The sequence below is a fragment of the Labrus bergylta genome, chromosome 13 (assembly GCF_963930695.1).
Source record: "Labrus bergylta chromosome 13, fLabBer1.1, whole genome shotgun sequence".
In the NCBI taxonomy this organism is placed as follows: Eukaryota; Metazoa; Chordata; class Actinopteri; order Labriformes; family Labridae; genus Labrus; species Labrus bergylta.
In genome coordinates, this window is record NC_089207.1 from 26,144,187 (window position 1) to 26,156,262 (window position 12,076).

General features: G+C 42.4%; 1 protein-coding gene across 6 annotated transcripts in view; it reads left to right on the plus strand.

Annotated features, from left to right (window-relative positions):
- fmnl2a (formin-like 2a) overlaps positions 1-11,953 on the plus strand; it is a 51,807-nt gene extending 39,854 nt beyond the window's left edge. Inside the window, exons 14-28 of one of the 6 annotated variants that reach the window (XM_065961864.1) lie at positions 365-686; positions 869-1,057; positions 1,541-1,561; positions 2,381-2,505; positions 2,590-2,792; positions 2,931-3,165; positions 3,279-3,347; positions 3,437-3,517; positions 4,353-4,482; positions 4,579-4,742; positions 4,835-4,936; positions 6,021-6,116; positions 6,601-6,724; positions 7,871-7,990; positions 9,970-11,953. In XM_065961864.1, the coding sequence (XP_065817936.1) occupies positions 365-686; positions 869-1,057; positions 1,541-1,561; positions 2,381-2,505; positions 2,590-2,792; positions 2,931-3,165; positions 3,279-3,347; positions 3,437-3,517; positions 4,353-4,482; positions 4,579-4,742; positions 4,835-4,936; positions 6,021-6,116; positions 6,601-6,724; positions 7,871-7,962 (1,953 nt within the window). In that variant the 3' untranslated portion in view covers positions 7,963-7,990; positions 9,970-11,953. Of the gene's footprint in view, positions 1-364; positions 687-868; positions 1,058-1,540; positions 1,562-2,380; positions 2,506-2,589; positions 2,793-2,930; positions 3,166-3,278; positions 3,348-3,436; positions 3,518-4,352; positions 4,483-4,578; positions 4,743-4,834; positions 4,937-6,020; positions 6,117-6,600; positions 6,725-7,870; positions 7,991-9,427; positions 9,528-9,969 lie in introns of all 6 variants that reach the window. The other 5 variants (XM_065961863.1, XM_065961862.1, XM_065961866.1 and 2 more) reach the window with 5 other exon arrangements.
- Positions 11,954-12,076: the final 123 nt, after the last annotated feature.

A 12,076-nucleotide genomic window follows, 5' to 3' on the forward strand; every position in this document is an offset into this window, starting at 1 on the left:
ATCATCTTTGAATTTATTATTTAAGCTAGTCCTTTGATTTCCACTCCCATGGTAGAAAAATAAAACCGTTTTAAAACAGTCCTTCTTTACATGCACCGCACTTATATTATAAAAATCAACCAATGGGCATAGAGTATTTCATGGGATTTTAAGTGTTTTATAGAAACATAAGGGATAAATGCAGTAGATATTGCAGTATTTAAGTCCATGACGCACATTTTTGCAAAAGTAAATATTTTCCCTGGCTCTGTTTTTTAAATAGTTACAGTAAATATTTTTTTCTGAAGCTTTTCTTTGGGAAGTGTTAATTCCTCTTGGATTTTCATAGATCTTATCTCTCTGTTTCTGTCCCTCCCCCACTCAGGAAGTCTACAAAGACACCAGCTCGCAGGTGCACTCACTGCGGCTGATGTTGAAGGAGAAAGACGAGGCCATCCAGCGACAGAGCAACCTGGAGAAGAAGATCCACGAGCTTGAGAGACAAGGCACCATCAAGATCCACAAGAAGGGAGACGGAGACATCTCCATCCTGCCCTCGCCACTGCCCAGTGTGGAGGGCTCAGGGGGCACTGTGATTGGAGGAATCAGTGCAGCCTTTGGTCCAAATCATGTGGGAGGTATAGCGGGGACCGCTGCTCCCCCACCACCTCCTCCCCCACCTCCACCACTGCCAGAGAACCACACATGTAGGTTTATTATTAATCTGTTATCAGCATATAAACGGAAATACAAGAAAAATCACAACCTGATTTAAGCAACTTCAAATTAAGACAACATTAAAATAGCTTCACTTTCTAATCATCAGTATTAGAGATGTACAGATATGGAACCTGTGAATTAAATCCACATTCTATCTCTCCACTCACAGTGTTAAATGGACCATCTTTGGCCATTCCTGCCGCAGCAGCTCCCCCACCGCCACCCCCTCCTCCCCCACCGCCTCCTCCTCCCCCAGGGCCAGATATCTCAGCACATATGCCTCCCCCGCCTCCTCCTATGGCCCCCCCACTGCCAGGCTGTGGAACGCCGACTGTCATCATGAACTCTGGGTTGGCAGGTAAGTTCATTGAATGGAAAAAACATTGAGGTTACTTTGTTTGTTTGTTTGTTTGTAAATAAAGGGATTTCTGATGTAAAAGGATCCTATAATTGCTAGAACAGTTTATGTATTTTCAGAATAGCATTATTTTTTTTGTCAAAACAATGTCTGATGACCGTGGTGTTCCTAAACTTCTCGGCTTAACTCTGGCTTTGTTCAAAATACTTTCTGCAGCTGCTTCACAGTAGAAGCCTCACAGCATGAGGGTTAGCTGCATGCATGTTGTGTTTAGCATTTTGAATGTGAATGGCCATGCTGCGTGTCACAAAACAGTCAGTCTAAATCTGGATTGGATGGAGGAAAAAAAAGTGTTGATCTATCATCCTGAGCTGCGTTACTGTAACATGTGTGTTTGAAATGTGCATGTGTATGCTTTTCTCACTAACTCTTGACAACTTCTTAATCATTTATCTTTTAATTCTTTCTTTTTTTGCCAACCAGAGGGACCCATCAAACTTTTCTGTAGGTTCTGCTTGTCATGTTTGGTGTTTTGTTCCCCCTCACTTTTCCCTGTGTTTCAACCACGTTTTGAAAATGTCACTTTCAGAGAAAACTGTTCCATGTAAACATTTGTGTCGATCAAGTCTACTAGAAGTTCATTCATAATCATTATCATGCCTTCTGTCTTCTGACATTAAGACGTCTGTAAAAATTTCAAAACTCTGTATGGTTTCCCTTTAAACTTGTGTGTATGTCTTGCATGTAATGCATCACCACATCTCAAGGTATTAGTCGCATATTGAGAGTGACCTCAAATAGGCTCCAAAGTGATAACTTCATGCAGAGCAAGAATGCTGTTTACCTTTCCCACTGTGACCTTATCTATGTGTACCTGCTGACATCTGTGCAGCAGAACATGGCTCTGCCTTCATGTTGCAGCTGCAGTGAATCGGGCAGCGTGGTCACGGATAGCCCAAATCAGCCCGATAAACAGTTTGTCACAGGGCCAGGCAGGAAATCCTCCCCTTATGTACAGCTTACTGTGCAGGAATACCCCATTGGCTTAATCTCCTGGCAGACGCTAACAGGCTTCAATCTGCTTGAAGTATGACTGAGCATCCTTTTTGTTTTCTTTAAAGTGGAAGGAAGGAGGTCAATCAAAAATGTGACCAACTTGAAGTAGGATTGTATATTTGAAGAAGTCATATCCATGTGTGCCACCAGTCCCAGCTACCTGTCTACCCTTTCACCTGCATGTGTGTGTGTGTGTGTGAGTGTGTATGTGTGTACACTCTGTTAGTAGACAAGGACACCGTGCTAACTTTTCTGTGTCCTGTGTAGCTGTTAAGATCAAGAAACCCATCAAGACAAAGTTCAGATTGCCCGTCTTTAACTGGGTGGCCCTGAAACCAAACCAGATCAACGGGACTGTCTTCAATGAGATCGATGATGAGAGGATACTGGAGGTGAGTTAGCAACTATTGTGCATTCCCCCTGTCTCAATTCTATGAAAACAGAACACTAACCGAGCCCCTGATGCCGTCTTAAAGGACCTAAACGTGGATGAGTTTGAGGAGATGTTTAAGACCAAAGCTCAGGGTCCTGCAATCGACCTCAACATGGGCAAGCAGAAGGTCATTCAGAAGGGTCCCAACAAGGTGACGCTACTGGACTCCAACCGAGCGAAGAACCTGGCCATCACACTGAGGAAAGTGGGAAAAACTCCTGAGGAGATCTGCAGGGCCATTCAGATGTAAGCCACTTCAAGCTGAAACATTCAAAGAAATCCATATTTGGTCCTCTGACGTGCTTCCTCTGCATGTTGTTCTTTAAACGTTCTGTCTTTTTTGTATTCAGTGAACTTTGTTTTGTACTTTCTGCATCCTTTCAGATTTGATCTGCGCACTCTGCCTGTGGACTTTGTGGAGTGTCTGATGCGTTTCCAGCCCACGGAGAACGAGATTAAAGTCCTGCGGCAGTTCGAGAAGGAGCGCAAGCCTCTGGAGAGCCTGACGGACGAGGACCGCTTCATGATGCAGTTCAGTAAAATCGAGCGGCTGATGCAGAAGATGACCATCATGGCCTTCATCGGGAACTTCTATGAGAGCGTGCAGATGTTGACACCGGTGAGAAACAGCTTCTCGATATATTGGACATGGCAACTGTGCAAACTGTAGGACTGTTTCCTGTTTGTGTAATGTGACACTTTCTCATCTCGTCTCCTTTTTTTAATCCTCAGCAACTTCATGCAGTGATCGCAGCATCTGTGTCCATCAAATCATCACAGAAACTAAAGAAAATCTTAGAGGTAAGTTAATCATTTGTGTCAGGGGTGAACATGAAGTAAAACTATTACCCGGTTTCCATTTTGACATTCCTGTTCGTCTTGTTCATCAGATCATCTTGGCACTTGGAAACTACATGAACAGCAGCAAAAGGGGAGCAGTGTATGGATTCAAACTGCAGAGTTTAGACCTGGTAGGTCACCTCTCTCTGTCAAAAAAAAGCTTTCTACGGGGCGCTGGTGGCGCAGTGTTTTTAACAAAATATATTTTTTTTTTATTAGGTGCAATAGAGTGTCAAACTGGTGACATATACATAACAAATGAGGCACAAAAAAAAAAGCAGAAAAGGTCAGGACAACGACTCAAATACAGTCTAGAAAATAAAATAAAACACAGCAGAACACTAAGACATCAATAGACACACATCAGACTACAATCAGCAAATACATTACAAAACTATATGAAATACCTAAGAAGGGATACAAGAAGTGAAAAAGCGATAGAGAGAAAGAGATAAGGGGAGGGAGAGAAGGTGCTTTGTAAAGGGGACTTGAGAGGTAGAAGAGAGTTGAGGAGTTGAGCAGTGTGTATGGTATGTGTTGAATATGTTGATGTTAAACAATGTTGTGATGTGAGAGGTGAGAGTTTGTGTAATGATTATGTTTTAGCGGTAGTTGACTGCAGCCGGGGTTTTGGGGTTGGTTTGAGCGTTTGATTTGATTGGAGGGGAGAATGGCGGGAGAGGCAAAGCTATTATTTTTCTCTTCTTTGGCCGGGTCCTGCAGCAGCAGCCCCCAGACCCTCAGGAGGGGACTTCACTTGCAGGACCCGTGGCGCAGTGGTTAGTGTGCACGCCCCATGTATGGAGGCTGTAGTCCTTCAAGCAGGCGGCTTGACTCTACCCACTGTCCTAGTTCTCCATTAAAGGCACAAAAAGCCCAAAAATAAATCTTTAAAAATAAAAATAAAAAGCTTTCTATCTTTCTTTAAGTGTTTTATAAACTTTGCTCCTCTCTATCTCTGCACAGCTTCTTGATACCAAGTCAACAGACCGAAAGCTGACGTTGTTACACTACATAGCCAACGTAGTGAAGGAGAAATACGCCCAAGTCGCTCTCTTTTACAACGAGCTGCACTACGTGGAGAAAGCTGCTGCAGGTGAGTGGAGTTTTCTTTACAGCGTTCTTTTGTGACCCCTCAGAGTCCATCGTGGGGGGCTAGCATGAGCACTCATACATCTGGTGGTGTTCACAGTGTCGTTGGAGAACGTCCTGCTGGATGTGAGGGAGCTGAACAGAGGCATGGAGCTGACGAGGAGAGAGTACAGCATGCATGGCCACAACACCATGCTCAAAGAGTTCATCGCACACAATGAGAGCAAGCTGAAGAAGCTGCAGGATGATGCCAAGATCGCACAGGTAACATGATCACACATCACTTTGTGTGGGAAGGCTTTGTGTAAGGTGGTCTGATTTGTATGATCTCAAATGTCCTGTCCTGTTTTTGAAAGGACGCCTTTGATGAGGCGGTGAAGTTCTTCGGGGAGAACGCCAAAACGACTCCGCCCTCTGTCTTCTTCCCTGTGTTTGTAAGATTTGTGAAGGCTTACAGGGTGAGTGAAACAGTCTCTGTTAAATTCACAAGAAAACACACATGGCCAGCTGGATGAACGACACACTAATAAAGTACCTGTAAAAGTACAACCAATTATTTTTCTCTAATTTCACTTAAATGTGTCCCTACCAAAACTTACATTAACCGCAGTTTGTGGTGGAATTTCTGTAGTTATTTAGATTATAATGTTCAGATGTCATTAGGGTTATTCACTGTTCTCTAATGTCAGTCAGACCTGACAGAGTTCAGTTGTTATTAGAACACCAAGTACAGCTTAGAGAGTGTCAGCTGTTCTGATATCTGTAAGGATGTTTGGTAGACTTGTTGTCTGCTCCAGTGTTATAGACGTCACAGATTAGTCTAGGTGGGTCAATGTGACCCTGATAATGATAATGTCTTTTTGGGATATATGCGATTTCTTTCGAAAAGTTCTGCAGGTGTGATTGAGCAAGACACGAGAACAGAAGTGTGATGTTGAATCATGTCTCCTCATGAGTATTTATCTGATGTATGAACTTTCATCAATGTAAGCTATCTGAGTCTTATTGTGTAGAGTCAAGTCTTAATAATTTCCTCAACACAGTTGACCGACACAAGTTTGTAGAAGACTCTGATGTCTCTAGCTGCAACTTTAGCCACAATGTGTTTACATCAAGCAGAGATGAGAAGCATGTTAAAGAAGTCTAACACGCTCACTGCTGTGCTATTATTTCTCACTTTAAGTCACAATAGCATCAGGGGAGGATCAGTGTGAGGATGCTAAGATGGTTTGAAATGAACTTGGGCATTGTGTGTCTGTGGGCTTTACATCGATACTCATCCTGCTGCTTTCACTATAGCATTGTTTGTTTTTCCTTTTTTTATACCAAAACTAACACTCGAGTGTTAGAATTTTACAAACACACATCAGAGTTAAACAGCTGTTACCCTGGCTGCTTTATTTCAGCTCCTTTACATGCATCTTTTTTTCTCCCTAACACCTCTGAACCATGTCAATGACTTCAGACACTAAATGTTATGACACTAAAAATAGAATCACATCAGAAAAGACTTCAATGTCGTGATCTCCTCCTCCTCCTCAGCAAGCGGAAGAGGACAACGAGCAGAGAAAGAGACAGGAGCAGATCCTGATGGAGAAACTTCTCGAACAAGAGGCCTTGATGGAGGAAGACCAGAAGGTAAGACTTCTCTTCTCCCTCATCTCCTCAAACCTTGACCTTCCTCCTGACTGCTGATCACAGGATTAGTTAAGCTCGCCCAGGGTGTTGTCATATTTAGTTCTGCAGTCAAAAACACCTGGCTGAGCCACATCACATCGAGTGAGGATCAGCAGTTAGATTTTCTTCATGGTTAAATTAACTCCAACAGCCACTAACTTTCTGAGATGAGTTTTGTGTGGAGCTAAAATAAGTGAGCTGAAAGAAACGGCAGGTGGTAGAATGTTCCCAGAATTGTCGATAATACTCATGACTACTTGATAGATTTTTAAGTGTGTGTGTGTGTGTGTGTGTGTGTGTGTGTGTGTGTGTGTGTGTGTGTGTGTGTGTGTGTGTGTGTGTGTGTGTGTGTGTGTGTGTGTGTGTGTGTGTGTGTGTGTGTGTGTGTGTGTGTGTGTGTGTGTGTGTGTGTGTGTGTGTGTGTGTGTGTGTGTGTGTGTCTCAGTCTCCGTCTCATAAGAACAAGCGGCAGCAGCAAGAGCTGATCCAGGAGCTCAGGAAGAAACAGGTGAAAGACAGCCGGCATGTCTACGAAGGCAAAGATGGAGCCATTGAGGACATCATCACGGGTAACGTCATGCCATCCTGTGTTCACACACACACACACACACATGCAGGGCGCTGTGCATGAAGATCCTCTTTGGTGCTGTACATTCAGTCATTATCAAAGGGGATTCTAAACCAACTAACACAATGACTTCAGCTCTTTTTAAAAAATCAACTGTCAGATGTTTGAGCACTGGAGGTTTAACCCAACAAGTACAAACATGACCTGACAGTTCAGCTAAGCCAATGACGTCTGACGATCAGTGCTGATCTTATCTGCTTTGTCTTTTGCTTTATAACAATATTTGTTCATAGACAGGCAGGCCGGGCTTTGAATCAGAAGTGAATAAATAATTCCTTTGTTAACAGAAGGGTTATGAAGAGGGCCACTAGTGGAACAAATGCTGTACAGAAGAACATTAAGAGGAACACACTTTTCATCACATTCTAATCAAATATTGTACTTCAGTTTGAGGCTGGTACTTTTGATATTTAGAAAATCCAGTGACTATATACCTGCCGGTTATTCATTATTAGAAACTGATGGATCTCTGAGGGGTTTCTTTCTTTGGAAAGTTGAACTGATGAAGATTAAACATGACAGTGCTCATATTAATGCTATGTCGTGTCACTTCAGCTGGCCATATACAGAAGAACTGATGAAGGGTAGTTTTACTCTTATAGTCAGGAATGAATGTGCTAAACTCGATGAAGCACCAGAAACATGATCATCTGATACAATGCATTTTTATAGATTATAATGTTTGGATTTGTTTTAAATTAAAATAGAACTTTAACAAGAGTAATATGCTACTTACATTAATAATATGTTAATACATTAGTTTTAACAATACATCACTATATATTAATTGTATGTATTTTTATCATATACATTCATATTTCAAGGAGAGTTTTTCACTCAGATCTCTTAAACAACTGTTCTGTTTTCTGACTCACAACCACAAAGAGTTTATATAAAAACTAGTAAAAAAAGTTCAAGGTTAATAAATGTGTTAGTCCCGCCCCCACCCTGGCCCCTCCTGGTCCTGTTGTTGGGTATTTGCTTAGTGCTAACCAGTGCTTAACCCCTGTAGGAGTCTGCTTTTCTTAAATTGTCTCTGTCTTGTCTTTGTCCTGGCTGTTGTCCTTGTTGTGTTGTTTCAATGCAGTGCTGAAGACCGTGCCGTTTACCGCCCGCACAGCCAAGCGCGGCTCTCGGTTCTTCTGCGAGCCCGCCCTCAATGACGAGTACCATTACTAAGCTTGTAGAACTGTCTCTCTGCTCTCAGGTCGCTGGAACAAAACATTCTCTCTTCTTTATGTCCTCCTTCCTCTGCATGTTCTCCCCCACACTCAAACCTCACACTTTGGACCCTGAGACACACACACACACACACACACACACACACACACACACACACACACACACACACACACACACACACACACACACACACACACACACACACACACACACACACACACACACAGATGTTTTTGTGTGTTTGTGTGGTTTTTCCCCCTCACTTCCTGAGCATGACTTGGTGTTGGGGTAATGGTTTTCTCTGCACACCTGCATGAAGTGTGACACCCTCATTTATCATCATTATTTTTCATCTGCCATGGCAAACCATAATGTCACAGAGGAAACCGTCTCCAAGGTCACACTTTATCTGTTCTGACAGGAGAGTCCAACTGGTGTTTACTCATCAAGTAACAGCAAAGTTAAACTGCCATCTAGTGGTGACATATAGAATACAATCATATCTATGAGTAGAATTTAAAGATCCTGGTTGATCAGCACCAAACATGTCACATATTTATGTCACATGTTTAGTCTTTTGAATTACAGTTGTGTCATCATCTACATGGAATAACGAACATCATCATCGTGTTCATTTCTGTGGCATTACAACTTGCTTTGTGTCTTTCCATCACCGTTTTGTTTAAATATAAAAGTTTGTTCATTTTCACAGCTGCTTCTTGCATGTTAAATGCCTAATGCCTGCTGCCTTACCACAATGCATCCCTGCTCTCCCACTTGGCCTATATGCTGTGCTTGCTCCTGCTGACAGGTCACCTCTCTGTCAAATGACATTTCATGGTCTCCATTGTGTCCACATATAATCAATCATGAACTTTACAGCTGTGCATGTCTGCAGCTGCATGCATGCATGCATGCGTGTGTGTGTGTGTGTGTGCGTGCTTTCTAACATGCAGCCAGGCTCTGGTGCTGGATTCACTCTTGTTTGTGCCACTTCATCTGTTACCAGTGTTTCCCGGGCTGCTTGCATGCTTTGTTTGGTTTTTGGAGAAGATGCTGTTGAAAGACACAATGCTGCTGTGTGCTGGAATCATACTTGTTTATTTCAGTTCTCAGTTGCTCTGCACTGGACTTGAATACAGGCTTTTCTTTTGTGCTGCTGGTAGCCGCTCTGCAAAGCAAACTGAAGTAACAACACAAAAAAAAAAAAAACCTACAGAAGCTTTACATGCAAAGCTGTACAGAAGCTTTGATTCTCCTCTCTGCTAGTTGAACCAGTTTAACACCCTGCTGCTCTGTCCTCTCTCATGCCCTTACCCGACTAGAGGCTTACTCCCTCATGCAGCCTGCTGCCACTCTGCTTCGCTCCTGCAGTGCAAGCCAGTGTGTATCTAAGGCTGACATGTTCAACCTCCTCCTCCTCCTGCAGTTTTAACCTCCATTTTGTCTTCTCTTCATCTAGCCCTAAAGAAGAATAATATTACTAAATTTCCCAATGTCCACTCGAGGGTAAGGAACTCCTCCAGTAGCACCCCTGTAGTTCTGGATGTGTCCCAAACCTGGCAAGCATCTCTTTATTACCTCTATCCTGTTTAGACCTTCCTCTCTTCTGTTTCCTCCTCCTCTTCTTTTTATCACTTTCACCACCTTCAAATTTGAATGTCTGATGATTAGTCAAACCTCTGTTTCTAGTAGTTTATCCACTCTTGTTGTAAGGGGGAGATGCATCCTGGTTTTACAAGATGCATGGAAGGCTGTCTAGATTTCTGGCAGCGGCTTCTTAAGTCAAAACCCCCGCGGCCTGTCTCAGTTGTAACAACCACAGACAGCTGACCTGCGAGGTTTTTTCTTTCTGTGTGGATCTCACGCTGCTTTGACAGACAGGCTGCCAGCACTCTGAGCATGTGGGCTCATCAAAACGCCATGACAAAGCTGACTGACAGATCTTTTACCCCCCCCCCCCACCCCCTTCCAACCCCAATCCAATGTCTTCTTCCCACACAGATCTGAGGAATCAGCCTTACAGGCGAGCCGACGCTGTGCGTAGGAGTGTCAGGAGACGCTTTGATGATCAGAACCTGCGGCCGGGGAACAACGGCGAAGTGGTCGTGTGATGAGGGGAAGCGGAGCATGTGCTGGAGACGAGGAGGAGGAGGGGTGGCGGGGGGGGGGGTGAAGGATGGAGAGGGGGTGTAGCAACAAAAGAAGGATGGAGCGGAGGTTGAATGCAGAATGAAGGACGATAAGTGAAAGTTGTAGCAACCATAGAGTATGTAAATATATTACATAAGAATACACGTTATTCCATGTCTGTGGTTCAGTAGCAGCTGAGACGTTGAAGGACTGAGACACGTATGGGACTGAATTTAAAGTGTCTGAAAGGCTGATTGAGAAACCTTGGACAAGATAAGTGCCTGAACATATTTTTTGTGGTTTTAACGTTACTCTGTCTGATGACTGTTTTTATACTCCCACTCTGAGCAATACGAGTTGACCTGGCTTTAATTTGTAAGATGTGTCTAACTGGACTTGCAGTGGCCTTAAGAGCCGCGTGAAGACATGCTTCCTCGGATATATAACGTAGAATGTAATGGGACGTGTTCCCTTTAGCTGCATAATACATCCGTCAGTGTTGGGGTTTCACACCGTGTGGTGTTCGGTACATTCCGATGCTCTTTTCCATTCATTGTTCATACAGATGTGCTCAAACTGCACCTTTTTGTTGTTGTTGTTGTTGTTACATCTCATGAGGCTTCAACTTGTACTGAAAGGGCTGATTATCAGGCAAGAAGACAGAAAAGAATAAAAACTTTATATTTGTATTAAAGAAAGTGTAAGGGGAAGATGAAAGCTGAACAGAAAAGACATCCAAAGTGATCCGTTTCTAAACATTACAGTCAAATGTGAATTGTATATAAAAGGTTACAGTAAAGTCTGTAGCTCCTAATCCTGAAAAGAAAGTTGCCTTCTCAAGTCTAAATCTACCGTCCAGTTGAAATGATGTACTTCTGTAGCAGCACCGCATGTTAGCCTTTTGCAGAATAGAATACATTTCTAAACAAATGTAAAACCTTTGCAAACAATGCTAAACCTACCTGAGGATCTTATTGTCAGAACTGGATAGAACTAAACATTTCATCTCTGTCGTTTTGTTTTCACATATTAATTAAGTTGCAGGTGTCTGTGTCTTCTCTCTTCATTGTAATTTTAATGTATAGTATTTAACCACTGAAAGGATTCCTTGAAGCTCATGTTTCCATCTGTGTCGTCATCGTCATGAAAAATAGCAAAACAAAGTACACAAAACCAATTTTCCTAAATGTACAGATATTTTGCTACAAACTGTTTTTTTTTTTTTTTACTTTACTCACATTACCAGATGGTTAATATTGTACATATTGTTTAAACTAAAGTTTTCATTGCCTTGTGCTATACAACTTGAATGTTATTTTAACTTATAGTTTTGTTTCCATTTTTTATTGTATATTTAATTAAGCCAAATGCAGCCAGAATCTTCTCCAGCTGTGTGTTTTAAATCAGATCATCTCACTGTCATGCAGGACGCAGCAGGTCACTGAATCTGAATGCAGGTGTGTCATAAAGTGTCAAAGCCAGTTACGAAAAAACATGGAACATGGTCTGATCTGCCAGTGTTGGTACATTTGATCACAGCGGAACTCTGTAATAGCACACCTTAATTCTGATTTAACTCGGTTCACCTGTGATCAGCTGGATGAGCGGCGTACTGACACACCCTCCAGTAATCATCTCCACTGAAGCACGTGCTGCCAGTCATCTCTTCTGTCTCAACCTCACCGTCTGTAACAGTGACTTTTGTCTTACTGGGTAATACTGGCATGTTTTCTTTTTACGTTCACCTGAAATGTCATTCAGGCACTTTGTGCTTATTACAAAATAACAAGCTTTTCTTTAACTAGGTGATATGAGATTTTCAATGAATATGATCAAATAAACTATTTACATTGAATATGGAACTGTTTATCAGAATTGTTATTTTCAATTTTCTCACTGTAACCCTAAACATCACTCTCAGTTACTCTTCAGTAAAGAGGCGTGTTGATGGAGGTGTTTGTTCTGATCGAGTTGTAAT